We start from the raw sequence: 14686 nt of genomic DNA on the forward strand, positions 1-14686 counted from the left end.
GGTTGTAAAGCCCACAACTGAAGAGTCATGTCACATGCTTATTATTAGTAATTTGTATTTCAGAAGTACTTGCAGCGTTCTGGGCACTTTCAAAATATACTGTAAGACAGTCCTCACCCCTAATAGTTCACAGTTTAAGGTAGGAAGGACAGTAAGACTGGTGGAGGAGAGGGGCAAAACATACTTTACAAAAAGAAAATTGAGAGCCTCAGCTGTCTACACCTAGGCTCCTCTTTGCCATTATCTGTGAAGAAAGCAGCTCCCAAACAGAACTGAACTTCTCCATCTCAGGCTATGTCTACACTAGTGTACCGCTACAGCTGGCCATTGCAAGGTCTCCTGGATAGCCGCTCTATGCAAGCAGGAAAGAACTCTTCTGCTGGCATAATTAAACCACCCCCACTGACATAGCACTGTCCACACTGGCACTTTTGTCAGTGTAACTTTTGTTGGTCAGGAGTGTGGTTTTTTCCACACCCTGACCGACAAAAGTTTTGCCGAAAAAGTGCTAGTGTAGACATAGCCTCAGAATGGTCAGATGATGCAGTGAAGGCACTGAAGATACTCATCATACATTCATCTCTTAATAATGAGCTAGTGATATCAAATGAAGTGAAAACCCTACTCGGCTTCTGAACAAGAAGGCTGGGGGGGGGGTGGAGGCCTCCATCAGCATCTTAGTAAGACTGGACAGGAAATGTGCTATGTCATTCTGGCTCCCCAGAATATGAGATTCTCATAATCCTACTTTAAGAAACAGACATTAAAAGCTAGACGTTAAAAGGCCAGACAAAAAGAATTCAGATATTAGCGATGGAAAATGCCTGTTAGATCATCTAATCTCTCCTTCTGGCAGTGCAGAATTATCTCTATTCTCCAATGCTTTATTTGCCCTAGTTTTCAATAATTTCTCTAATGGGCTTTCCACCACTTCCTTTAATAACTATTCTCTTCCCTGACAGGCTTTATTATTAGAAAAATGTTCCTGCTATTCTACATTTTACTGCGTTCAATTTTCTCCTATTACTCTTAACTATCCTCCTTGAGCCCCATCAAGAATTCTATTCCTTCCTTGATGTTCATGCCTTTCAAATATTTGTACCGAGCTTTTGCATCTCCCCTCCTCATTGGTTAGCCAAGCTTTGCACATTAGCTATTTTATCTTTCCTAATCACTCACACTTGCCAGGCCTTTCATTTTGGCTGAAGTCTAGTAATCTGGCAGATGACCTGAATGCTGTGCTGAGGACTCTGCTGAGTAGCCCTGCTCTGCTGTGCAGTTATGGAGAAAGGAATTCTGCCCTCAAGCCATAGAGTGGACGTAGAGCCATTCCACAGGCAATATTGAAACCATGAGGATTGCAGCAGTTCCACTCTCCTCTCGCCCCACCACTAAACCACCATCTCCTCATGAGAAGGTGGAGGTTCCTCGAGCTTCACCCTCAGCCCCATCCAGCTCATGCCCAATTCTCACATGCCTACTGCAAACTACCAGACACAAGCTCTCTGTGCTGAGCTCTCTGCTCCTCTGAGCAGCAGCCTACACCCGAGCCCTGCCCTTGCGTATAGGAATCACAGCAGTTTCTCTGACAGGGGAGACTATAAAGCCACAGAAGTGAAAGCTGGGTTTGCCCATTTTTTCTTCTTCTCTAAATCCCCTCCAGTTTTGTACTATGTATTTTGCATTTCACAGTATTTTAGATGCAATGTCACCAGTAAAATACAGAGAGGCTACAACCTTGATAGTTTGAGATGTAATACCACCACTTTGTATGCAGGCCAAAATCATACAGGGTAGAGATGCCTTCTTAGTCAGTCAGGCTAGCTGTGTTTTAAATGATCTGTTGTGACATCTATGAACCATCTGACCTGGAGTTCCGGTTAGAACTGTGCCCTAGACCTCAACACAGACACGAGGTGAAATAGTGGTCTCATTTAAGTCAATGGGAGTTTTGGCATTGACTTCAATGGAGCCAGGATTTCATTCAAGAATTCAACAGAATGGACAGACAGTAGGCTCCATCCTCAGGTCTGGCCAAGCTGCACTGTACTTTGGTTTTTCTTGGCATCCAGAAAGGCCCCTGAGGGCTATGAACAGTGTAGTATGGCATACCTTAGAATAGCCTTGAAGCTACTCTAAATTACACTAGTGACTGGGCCACTCCTTTGTTGGCCCCAAGATCAGTAAACAAACACAGAGATAGTATAGAGCAACCTTTGCCTCACCACCAATTGCACTGTATTTCACTTGCAGCAGAGGATGTAGTCCACAGGGACGAATTGTGTGAGTAAGGCAAACAAGATTCTCCTCTCATTGTTATATGGCAAAAGGATATTAGCTTTATTGTTGGTTATAAATGAAGCCGTCATCCAAGATTTCATACAAAGTGTCACTTGAAATACTGTGGGTGGAATAGATTAGGAAAAATTGAGGTTGAATAGGTTAGGACATGCTCTGTTATTTTTTAGATCAGTGAATCATCAGCTCTTAATCTCTGAAGCTACTGGGAACAGGTTAATTTTCCAATGTATTGAATGATGATTTGAACATCTGACCATCAACTATATGACGTCAATAAGAAATTGTTTCAAAGCAGCTGTCAGGGAATGTCTTCTTTTTCTTTATTTCTTAAGGTTGCTGCTAGCTCTGTTAAGGTTGTATGTTTTTCCAGTATAAAAAAAATCTGTTTCCAGAGCTTTTGGCCTTCAAAGCCACTCCCTTTCCTTCATTCAAATTCCTACTGGTCCTGGAGACCCACTTCTTACACAACTCCTACAAGAGACTAACTGAAGATCTAATCCAAAGCCCTGTGAGGTCCATGAGTGTCATTCTAGTGTTTTGGATCAGACTGTAAATTAGCAAGTTCTACAGTCAAAAAAGTACAACTCTGTATTATCAGTGCTATTAAAAATGGGCAGAAATACAAGCAGAGATCATCTACTTGTCCAGGGCCTGAATTTAACCCAATCACTTTTTTTGTGTCTCCATCATGAAAACGGACTTCTATTTTTAAATGAAAATGTTGCCTTTAGTTATTACGGAGAGAAATACCATGGGAGTAATTTTGATTTTTTTAAAAATACTCTAATTATTTTGCATATTTTTTTTTTAAAAATTCTGCTCCTACTGAGTTCAGTAATCCTTATAATTTATGTAACATCTTTCATCCAGGGAGGTTCCAAAGTGCTTTGCAACCTTTACAACCTGGTTGCACAAAATTATATTCGTTCATTTCAATTTACCCACTGCCGAACTGCTGCCATCTCTTGGTGTGAAAAATGTCAACTGTTTAACTGCACTCAATAATTTAGTACAGGAAGTGAAGCAGGCCGTATTAATTTAAAATTGCAGAGAAAAATGTTGGTAGACAGATGATAAATTCCTAATTAAAACTTGTTCATGATGCTAGGTTTAACACATCTGCTGTTACAGAAAGTGACTTGGAGCATCAGTTTCTGATATACTTTCAGTGATGGTAAAACAGGAGTAATTACAATGAAGTCAACAGAGTTACATCAGTATAAAACCACTGTAAGTGAGATCAGTGCCAAACCAAGGATCAGTAACCGCTGATACGATCTAACCTCAGTTTTATGTTTCCTTTGAAAGACAGTATGTGTTGCAGGTGACCCCTAATACCATCCAGGGATCAGTGCTGACTTTATGTATGCCTGCTGCAATCAGAGCTGTGACTGCAGCATGTGTAGATATCCATTTGAACTTATAACAGTCTGATGTGTCACGATACCTTGAATTAAGTATTGTCCAAATGTATAATGATATCATAAGTAAAAAACATTACTGTAGTTTTAACTGCATAATATATTTAATCTGTACACAATTTTACAGTATTTACTATTTGTATGAATAACTCTTCTTTTATATATTAAAAAAAATCACAATCAAATTAACAGCCCTTAACGCTGGCATTTTTTATAGTCCCATATTTATGCTGAAAAAGTTATCCTTTTGTATTAAATTGGATGCTCGTAGCAGAGGTTAATGGAACAGTAATAGACTGGAACAGTAATAGACTGAAGTATTTCTCATTTCAGGCTTACGCTGGGCTTCATGATGAGCTGTGGCTTCTTATCTATGTGGCTTAGTAACACCTCTACTGCTGCTATGGTGATGCCAATTGTAGAGGCTGTAGCTCAGCAGATCATAGGTGCTGAAGCAGAAGTCGATGCCTTAGAGATGAATTGCGCAACTGGATCCACCAATGAGGCATTGGAACTTGATGGTGGGCATAGATACAGTTTTGATATTGATCCACCCTCATTCTTCAGTTTGAAAGTGACCAGCTAAATTGAAGTATTTATCTTTCTAATTCCCCTAATATTTTACAGAAAGTGTTAGTGAATGTGAAGCTAGTGACTGGAAAGAGAAAACAAAAGAAGTTAATGGGTACAATTTATGGATTTCATCATTCATATTTTAATAATTTGTTTAAGAAAAATAGTTCTTTTATTACAGTAAGGAATTTTTTTCCAGATACACCAATGGTGAGGGTCACACTGTGTGCGAGATTGAAAAGGAAAAGGTATTTAAGATGGGATTATTTTGAGAAAAAAAAATCATGCAGTTACTACATGTTAATTAACATAATTTTAACCTAGGAATCAAATCTAAGTTTTTACATAGCACCTGTCTCTGTTATCTAAATGTTTAATTTTTTATATGTACACACACACATATAGATAGATATTTAAATACACATGACATGCAGTTTTTATTATTTTATTGTTATTTCATTTATTTGAGTGCTCACAATGTGCTTGGCGCTACATAACACTGTCACTGCCTCAAGGATCATATTACAACCTACCTCAAATACTGACAAATCAGTTCAGAAATATATAATATCTTGGGTTAGGGAACAAATTTGAGCCCCAGCCCTGCAAATGCCTATGCGTTGCTTAACATTACACACTTGGGTAGTCCCACTGACTTCAGTGTGATTACGCCCACACATAAAGATAAGCACATATGTAAAGTATTTGCAGGTTTGGGGCCTTGAGATGGAGCAGAAAACAGAAGTCACTGCTGAACCACCTCTTGCAATAGTGAAGTCAATGGGAGTTTTGCCATTGACTTAAATAGGCACAGAATAAGGACTTAAGTATGTTTTAAGGAGGAATTTTAGTTCCACCCATAATGGAGTCAAATTAGTACCTTCCACCAAAAGGCAAACAGTGCACATCCCCATCCAGTCAGGATTCCCCAGAATCTGAAATATCTGTGGGCCAAATCCTGACGTTATTAATCAGTTATTACTCATCCTTATTCTGGATTATTAATTGCAGTGAGGATTTTACTTGTGTAAGGACTGAGAAAAACTAGGGAAAAACTCTTCTCTGTAATATTTCTATCACCATAGTTAGAGCCCTACCAAATTCATGGCCATGGAAAACACGTCATGGACCATGAAATCTGGTCTCCCCCTGTGAAATCTGGTCTTTTTGTGTGCTTTTACCCTCTACTATACCGATTTCACAGGGGAAACGAGAGTTTCTCAAATTGGGGGTCCTGACCCAAAAGGGAGTTGCAAGGTTATTTTTGGGGAGATCATTATATTGCCATCCGTTCTTCTGCACTGCTGCCTTCAGAGCTGGGTGGCTGGAGAGCAGTGGCTGTTGGCCAGGCACCCTGTTCTGAAGGCAGCGCTCCACCAGCAGCAGTGCAGAAGAGTGGCAATACCCCATACCATGACACCCTTACTTCTGCGCTGCTGCCTTCAGAGCTGGGTGGCCAAAGAGTGGCAGCTGCTGACTGAGGGCCCAGCTCTGCAGGCAGCAGCACAGAAGTAAGGGTGGCAATACCATACAATCCTTACTTCTGCACTGCTGCTGGCAGTGGCTCTGCCTTCAGAGCTGGGCTCCTGGCCGCAAACTGCCACTCTCCAGCTGCCCAGCTCTGAAGGCAGCACCACCATCTGCAGCAGTGCAGAAGTAAGGGTAGCAGTACCGCAAACCCCTCCCACACACAATAACCTTGCAACCTCCCTGCACACACAACTCCTTTTTGGGTCAGGACTCCTACAATTACAACACTATGAAATTTCAGATTTTAATAGCTGAAATCATGCAATTTACTATTTTAAAAATCCTATTACTGTGAAGTTGACCAAAATGGACCGTAAATTTGGTAGGGCCCTAACCATAGTCCTAGGCACCAACAAATGCTGCATATGACAATACTCCTAGCAAATGAAACAACCCTGTGGAATGCTGGGAAATCCTGAAAGCTGGTTGCTTCTTAAAGATACTGGTTTTTATGTAGAGTTTATCATGTCAGATGAACCCTTCTCACACATTAATCAATACGTATTCTTATTGAGCAGACTCTGCCCCCAGCTGAGACAGGAAGAAAATACAGAAACCAGAAAGACCACATGATGTGCAAAGTGATGTGCTTGTGTATTGCTTATTCTTCTACCATTGGAGGGCTGACTACAATCACAGGAACATCAACAAATTTGATTTTTGCTGAGCAGTTCAATACGTAAGCGATATCAAGTTATTTCTATACCTGTTACCCATAAGTCCAAATACTACTTTTTGTACTCTTAGCTGGTTCCCCCAAGTGTGTTATAGTTTGGAGTTTTATACTATGGCTTGGCAATGCCTGGCATCACGACTGACATCATGACTTTGTTGTTTTCCCATAAAACATACAATGAAATTCCATGATGATATCTGATTTGCGTGCATTCAGTTGCATTGGAAAAGGTTGCAAGGACTCATTCTACAAATGCAAAATGACAGCCAGATTCTGTCATCCTTCTCAAATTGAATAATACCTTACTCTTTGAATTCTCCCATTGAAACAGATGGGTTTATTCGAGGGGTTAGGTACCACTCAATGTAAATCCTGGTAACCAATGGCACAATATCTGGCCGTAAGAGACTTTTCCTCGTTGCTAAATAGAATTGGAGCTAAGTTTTTATTGCCTTTTAATTCCAAAGCAGCTGTGACAGCACCATTTAATCTTCCTGATACTATTTGGCATCTCTTTGAGTGATATCAATGATCATTTTGTCAGTTTCACTTTGTGTCCCAAATGTCTCTAACGGGCTAATGTGATTTCTAAGTAGTAGGCATAATGTCTGACTGCCCCCTATGTTTTGTTAAAATTGGTGTAATTGAAAATCAAACTTTTACAGCAGGGAATATACCATCATTTAGATTTTAAAAAACCCAGACAAACCAAAACAGCTAAGGCCCCAGCTAAGGTCTATTTCCTCTTCTTCATCACCAGAATGGGACTTAAAATCAGTCTTATATCTGGATACTGAGCATTCTGCTGCTGTGAGGTAGCCATCTGCTTCCTCGGCCTCTGGGATAGAAAGAAACATGTTGGAGTGGAGCCAAAGTGCAGTGCACTCTTGCAGAACCGGCTTTAGGCCGATTCCCCCGATTCCCTGGAATCGGGCCCCGCGCCTAAGAGGGCCTCGCGCCTTAGGCGCCTTTTTAATTTTTAATTTTTTTTTTACATACTCGGCGGTGGTCTGGGTCTTCGGCAGCACTGGGTCCTTCACTTGCTCCGGGTCTTTGGCGGCATTTTGGTGGCAGGGAGTCCGGAGCAAGTGAAGGACCCCTTGCCGCTGAAGTGCTGCCGAAGACCCGGACCGCTGCCAGTTATTCGAATCCGGCCCTGCAGTTCCTAAAGGCGGCCCTGCATTCTTGTGCTCCTGTGCCAATTAGCATAACTTAGCGCAGCCCTGTGGCGACTCTAACTTGCACTGTGGGGTAGTTTGGTCCCCAGCTCATTCCAGGTAGCTCACAGCCAATTCCTGCTCTTGCTCACAGCGGAAGATTCAGCCCTATAGCTGATTTTCCACTCATTTGCACCAGTCTAAAGATAGTGTTTTCAAACTCTAAAACCTGTTAATAGATTGTAAAATCAAATCTGTAGCACACAGTGGAACTCATAAATAGTCTAAGAGTTTTCCTCAAAAAGCCCCTTTTTCATTTGCGTAAAACTTTTCTCAAACTTTCATCTTTTAAGACTGAAATTTTCTGGGTCTGGTCTCTGACCAAACATGTGTGTTTTTTAAGTTTGGACATTTTGAGGGAAAAAGTCCAACCATTTTCAAGAAGAGTTGGGGAAAGAATATGTTTGCCATTACTAAAAATAAATAAATGAAAAAAATTGTACACTGTTTTATGAGCAGCTCTGGCACCAAAGCAGGAGGGTAGGTAGGTTGATTTGGCACAGAGACAATCTGAACATGTGACTTTCATTCTTCTTTGTTCCAACAGCATGAATCATACTCCACATATGTTACTATTTTTCTAACAATAAGAGCTTGTTAAATAATGATCTCCTGGCATTGTACTGGCTCTGAAAGTGTGTAGAAGTAAGCTGTGTGGAATATGAGATCTGACTAAAACATCTGAAACCCTTCTCATTCAGAACCAGCGTTTGACCCTTGCTGCATACTCAGGCAGGGAAGTAAGGAGGCTTGAACATTCTTTTCATTCCCCTGCGCTTGCTACTTGTAACACTCATAGCAATGCAGAGGGGAGAGCAGCCACTGATGGGCTGCTACCCTTCCTGTGCCGGTGACCAGGGAGGGGAGGTGGGGAGTGGAGCCTTGGCTCTTACCCCACAGTACACTGGCCACCACAGCTGAACTAGTACGGTGGAGGGGAAGCAAACTGCACTAGGAGAAGGTCTGGTGCAGATTATGTCTCCCATGGAACAATGGGGAAAGCAGGGACCAAATTATAACACAGAGTCTGCTCGTGGGGCAACACAATGACATGCTGCCCCTTTCTCAGGGTAGATTATGAGATCACAGTGGAGCCCTTAATGCACAGGGCTGTGCTGAATAAGACTGAGCCCTGCAGGAAAGACATTTGTAAGTCTGTAGGGGTTCCTGCAAATAACAGGATGATTCTGCAAAGGAGCCTTACATCCTTATGCAGGGTTCTAGAGTTGGCCACTTTGTTACAGTGCAGTTAAAATAGAATAATGGGGTGTAGCGCCCCTCTCCACCTGATTACCTCCTTTAATGGCAATCCGCTTACAGGTTCTGATGGACAGGTCTGGGTTCTTTTGGATCCCGCCACCCACTCAGTAGGGTGAATCTTTTTTCTTTTTTGGTTATGAAATTAGTTGGCGGTGCCTCCACCCCCCTCGCTCCTTCCTGGCAGGGTCACCAGGGCAGCTTGGGCGGAAAATTCTAACTACAGAGGAATCCCCACTTATTTGACAGATAGTTGGAGACTTCCAAGAAATAGCACAACACATAAAAATATATTCAACACAACAATTATATTAAACAGGCAACAAATACTACATAACAGGGGAAACTCTATTTTTAGGGTCACCGGTGCCCACACTTAAAATACCCGTGTCTGGATGTAACAAATGTAAAACTAGTGTCCTGTTGGTACGCGTACCTTGCTGGGGCCCTTGATGACCTATACAATTCTCTGCAGAGGTGTAGCAGTGTGGCTGACTGGGTTCAGTACAGCCCAAAAGACCCACAAGTGGGAGGAGGTGGTGAATCCCTCCACAGGTGTAATAAGCGGTAGATTATAAAATCCTCAAACCCTCACTCCCTGGCTTGAGGACACAGTTCAGGGAGTAGAGGGTCCCCAAAACAAATTCCCTGACTAACTAACTAAAGACAAGGCACTCACGAACTCCACAAATGATCTTCAGGGTTGAGGATGACGCTGGACGATTCCAGGGGCTGCTGTCCGCTGGCAGGGATCCTCCTCAGGCAGGAATCAGCCCTGGACTAGCAGCGCTGACCATGTGGGGACTGGTCTCACCAGGGGAGCTGGAGGCGAACCCAGCCTGGCTGGGGAAATTTCTCAGCAAACATAACAATTGGGAATCATCTGTGAGGAGGGAAAACCCAGCTGGGGAATCTGGTGTCAGGTCCCTAGAGGCCAGTTCTCAGGGGGAACCCTGCTTGCAGGCCTGGGACTCACCAGCTCCCCACACAGCCAGTTTGGCCTTTTCCCTGGCTGGCTCCAGCCTCTCCTCAAAATGGCTTCTCCCTCCCCTCAACTCCCTGGGAGGGGCATCTCCACTCCCTATTGGTTGCTGGGCAGACTCTGAGTTTGCCTTGGCTCCTCCTCCCTGAGCTGCCAGCAGACAGAGCTCCAGGACTCTAGGTAATCTGCTTGGGGGTTATAGGGGTTTCATATTCATTGTGTCTCACTGATTTCAATATCAAATGCACTGAGTTTGCAAGTAAAGAGAGTTTTTCAGCTGGTGGTTCTCCCAAGACCCACTTTTAAGGCAGATTACCAAATGCAGAGGAAAGCCATAGAAAGGGTGATGCAGCCTTAAATTGCATTAATTTTTTGTAGGTTTAGGATGATGTGCTATCCCCAGATTACTTCTTATCCAACTACACATGCCTGGTCCCAGGGAGGGGGCAGCTGGAGATGGTGCCACAGAGGAGGTTGACTCCTGCCGCTACAACTGGACAGGGATGATCCTACAGAGGGGACCCTCTGTTTTCCTTCTGTTGGGCCCACTGAAAATTCCCTAGATTATTGCAAACATATTCAGGTAATTTACTTTGACCTGTATATAAACTCCACAAGGAAGAGTCAAGCCTTATCGAGAATTAATCATATAAATGCTTAAGAATGTTCTAAAAATAATAAAAACACATTACTAAGTAATAGCCTGTCCTTGGAAGGAAGGGAATTTTGTTTTCAATACTGAGAGTATAAGTCACTTTAATATAGGATGCATATTACAGCTTATCACAGAAGTTAAAGATGGAAAAAAGCTATTACAGCAGGTCATCCAGTCCATTTCTGTTCAAAGGCAAGATTTTATCAACGGGACAATCCAATCCGTGTCATCACTTAGGTCAACATATTAGATTAATTAGCATTTAAATAATTTTTTAATTCTAATTAGTCCAACAGTCTTTCAGAGCAATACTTGCCAGAGGGCTAATGATTAGGTAACCTTAATCTTCAAGTTACTAGAACTATGGAAGTATAGCCTCAAATATCCCCAAAGTTACACTGCAATCTGACCCCAGTAAATGAGTAACTGAGAGCAGAACTTGCCCTGTAGTATAGAGAGTTAAAGAGCTTGTTCTTCCTGGCAAAAATTGCTAACTAATGTGAGCATAAATCAGGTTCCAGGATGATAAGTACTATATCAAAACGTTGGATAAACCGTGAAACTGAGTCACTGTAACAGTAAAGTCACTCGCATACTATCTAAGAAAAAGGTATGTTCTAGAGAGTGTTTTTAATCATTTAATAAGAAATACACAGCCATGTAGTCAATAGAGTATGTATAATAACGTGCTATCTTTTCTTGTCTGAACTTAATTCCTGTTCCCTGACAGCAATGAGTTCAAACATTGCTGTCTCAGCACTAGTTACGGTTGAAGATTGGAACTTTAATCTCAAGAAGGATGCAGACATTTTGGATCATTCCCAGATGGCATTATAATGACAGGATCTATTTTTTTTATTATTACTCTTAGAATTAAATGAAATTAAAATTAGAAAAGCATATCTTTTTAATTATAAACTTGCACAGCACTTTGGAAAATGCTCCCTGCCCCAAAGACCTATTTGAACATTACCAGAGGCTTTCCTTTTAAAATATTGGAATACAGAAGATTCAGGTATAAAGAATTGTTATGATCTCTGACTAAACGTCCCAATTTCCTTTCCTTCTGACCCTAGCAAGGAGAGGAGAGACTGCCCCCATAGTATAGAATCATAGAATCATAGAGTCTCAGGGTTGGAAGGGACCTCAGGAGGTCATCTAGTCCAACCCCCTGCTCAAAGCAGGACCAAACCCAACTAAATCATCCCAGCCCGGGCTTTGTCAAGCCTGAGCTTAAAAACCTCTAAGGAAGGAGATTCCACTACCTCCCTAGGTAACCCATTCCAGTTCTTCACCACCCTACTAGTGAAAAAGTTTTTCCTAATGTCCAACCTAAACCTCCCCCTCTGCAACTTGAGACCATTACTCCTTGTTCTGTCATCTTCTACCACTGAGAACAGTCTAGATCCATCCTCTTTGGAACCCCCTTTCAGGTAGTTGAAAGCAGCTATCAAATCCCCCCTCATTCTTCTCGTCTGCAGACTAAACAATCCCAGTTCCCTCAGCCTCTCCTCATAAGTCATGTGCTCCAGCCCCCTAATCATTTTTGTTGCCCTCCACTGGACTCTCTTCAATTTGTCCACATCCTTCTTGTAGTGTGGGGCCCAAAACTGGACACAGTACTCCAAATGAGGCCTCACCAGTGCTGAGTAGAGGGGAATGATCACATCCCTCGATCTGCTGGAAATGCCCCTACTTATACAACCCAAAATGCCATTAGCCTTCTTGGCAACAAGGGCACACTGTTGACTCATATTCAGCTTTTCGTCCACCGTAACCCCTAGGTCCTTTTCTGCAGAACTGCTGCCCAGCCATTCGGTCCCTAGTCTGTAACAGTGCATTGGATTCTTCCATCCTAAGTGCAGGACTCTGCACTTGTCCTTGTTGAACCTCATCATATTTCTTTTGGCCCAATCCTCTAATTTGTCTAGGTCCCTCTGTATCCTATCCCTACCCTCCAGCGTATCAACCACTCCTCCCAGTTTAGTGTCATCTGCAAACTTGCTAAGGGTGCAGTCCACACCATCCTCCAGATCGTTAATGAAGATATTGAATAAAACCGGCCCCAGCACCGACCCTTGGGGCACTCCACTTGATACCGGCTGCCAACTAGACATGGAACCATTGATCACTACCCATTGAGCCCGACCATCTAGCCACCTTACCGTCCATTCATCCAGCCCATACTTCTTTAACTTGCTGGCAAGAATATTGTGGGAGACTGTATCAAAAGCTTTGCTAAAGTCCAGAAGTAGCACATCCACTGCTTTCCCCTCATCCACAGAGCCGGTTATCTCATCATAGAAGGCAATTAGGTTAGTCAGTCATGACTTGCCCTTGGTGAATCCATGCTGACTGTTCCTGATCACTTTCCCCTCCTTTAAGTGGTTCAGGATTGATTCCTTGAGGACCTGTTCCATGATTTTTCCAGGGACTGAGGTGAGACTGACTGGCCTGTAGTTCCCTGGATCTTCCTTCTTCCCTTTTTTAAATATGGGCACTACATTAGCTTTTTTCCAGTCATCCGGGACCTCCCCCGATCGCCATGATTTTTCAAAGATAATGGCCAATGGCTCTGCAATCTCATCGGCCAACTCCTTTAGCACCCTCGGATGCAGCGCATCCGGCCCCATGGACTTGTGCTCGTCCAGCTTTCCTAAATAGTCCCAAACTACTTCTTTCTCCACAGAGAGCTGGTCACCTCCTCCCCATACCGTGCTGCAGAGTGCAGCTGTCTGGGAGCTGACCTTGTCTGTGAAGACAAAGGCAAAAAAAGCATTGAGTACACTAGCTTTCTCCACATACTCTGTCACTAGGTTCCTTCCCTCATTCAGCAAGGGGCCCACACTTTTCCTTGACTTTCTTCCTGTTGCTAACATACCTAAAGAAACCCTTCTTGTTACTCCTAACATCTCCGGCTAGCTGCAACTCCAAGTGTGATTTGGCCTTCCTAATTTCACTCCTGCATGCCTGAGCAATACTTTTATACTCCTCCCTGGTTATTTGTCCAATCTTCCACTTCTTGTAAGCTGTTTTTTTGTGTTTAAGACGAGCAAGGATTTCACTGTTAAGCCAAGCTGGTCGCCTGCCATATTTACTTTTCTTCCTACACATCGGGATGGTTTGTTCCTGCAACCTCAATAAGGTTTCTTTAAAATACAGCCAGCTTTCCTCGACTCCTTTCCCCATCATGTTATTCTCCCAGGGGACCTTGCCCATCAGTTCCCTGAGGGAGTCGAAGTCTGCTTTTCTGAAGTCCAGGGTCTCTGTTCTACTGCTTTCCTTTTTTCCTTGTGTCATGATCCTGAACTCGACCATCTCATGGTCACTGCCTCCCAGGTTCCCATCCACTATTGCTTCCTCTACTATTTCTTCCCTGTTTGTGAGCAGCAGGTCAAGAAGAGCTTTTCCCCTAGTTGGTTCCTCCAGCACTTGCACCAGGAAATTGTCCCCTACACTTTCCAGAAACTTCCTAGATTGTCTGTGCACTGCTGTATTGCTCTCCCAGCAGATATCGGGGTGATTAAAGTCACCCATGAGAACCAGGGCCTGTGATCTAGCAACTTCTGTTAGTTGCTGGAAGAAAGCCTCGTCCACCTCATCCCCCTGGTCTGGTGGTCTGTAGCAGACTCCCACCACGACATTACCCTTGTTGTTCATACTTCTAAATTTAATCCAGAGACACTCAGGTTTTTCTGAGGTTTCATACTGGAGCTCTGAGCAGTCATACTGCTCTCTTACATACAACGCAACTCCTCCACCTTTTCTGCCCTGCCTGTCCTTCCTGAACAGTTTATATCCATCCATGACAGTACTCCAATCATGTGAGTTATCCCACCAAGTCTCTGTTATTCCAATTACATCATAATTCCCTGACTGTGCCAGGACTTCTAGTTCTCCCTGCTTGTTCCCCAGGCTTCTTGCATTTGTGTATAGGCACTTAAGATAACTCGCTGATTGTCCCGCTTTCTCAGTCTGAGACAGGAGTCCTCCCCTCTTGCAGTCTCCTGCTTGTGCTTCCTCCCGGTATCCCACTTCCCCACTTACCTCGGGGCTTTGGTCTCCTTCCCCCGG

At 43.2% G+C, this 14686-nt stretch overlaps 1 protein-coding gene across 1 annotated transcript in view; it reads left to right on the forward strand.

Annotated features, from left to right (window-relative positions):
* Nucleotides 1-14686, forward strand: part of SLC13A1 (solute carrier family 13 member 1) — a 51809-nt gene that overhangs the window by 13967 nt on the left and 23156 nt on the right. The window contains exons 4-7 of the mRNA XM_045032784.1: nt 4056-4243; nt 4350-4407; nt 4495-4543; nt 6344-6504. Coding sequence (XP_044888719.1) covers nt 4056-4243; nt 4350-4407; nt 4495-4543; nt 6344-6504 — 456 coding nt within the window. The remainder of the gene's footprint in view (nt 1-4055; nt 4244-4349; nt 4408-4494; nt 4544-6343; nt 6505-14686) is intronic.

This window comes from Mauremys mutica, chromosome 1, assembly GCF_020497125.1.
Source record: "Mauremys mutica isolate MM-2020 ecotype Southern chromosome 1, ASM2049712v1, whole genome shotgun sequence".
NCBI classification, from domain to species: domain Eukaryota; kingdom Metazoa; phylum Chordata; order Testudines; family Geoemydidae; genus Mauremys; species Mauremys mutica.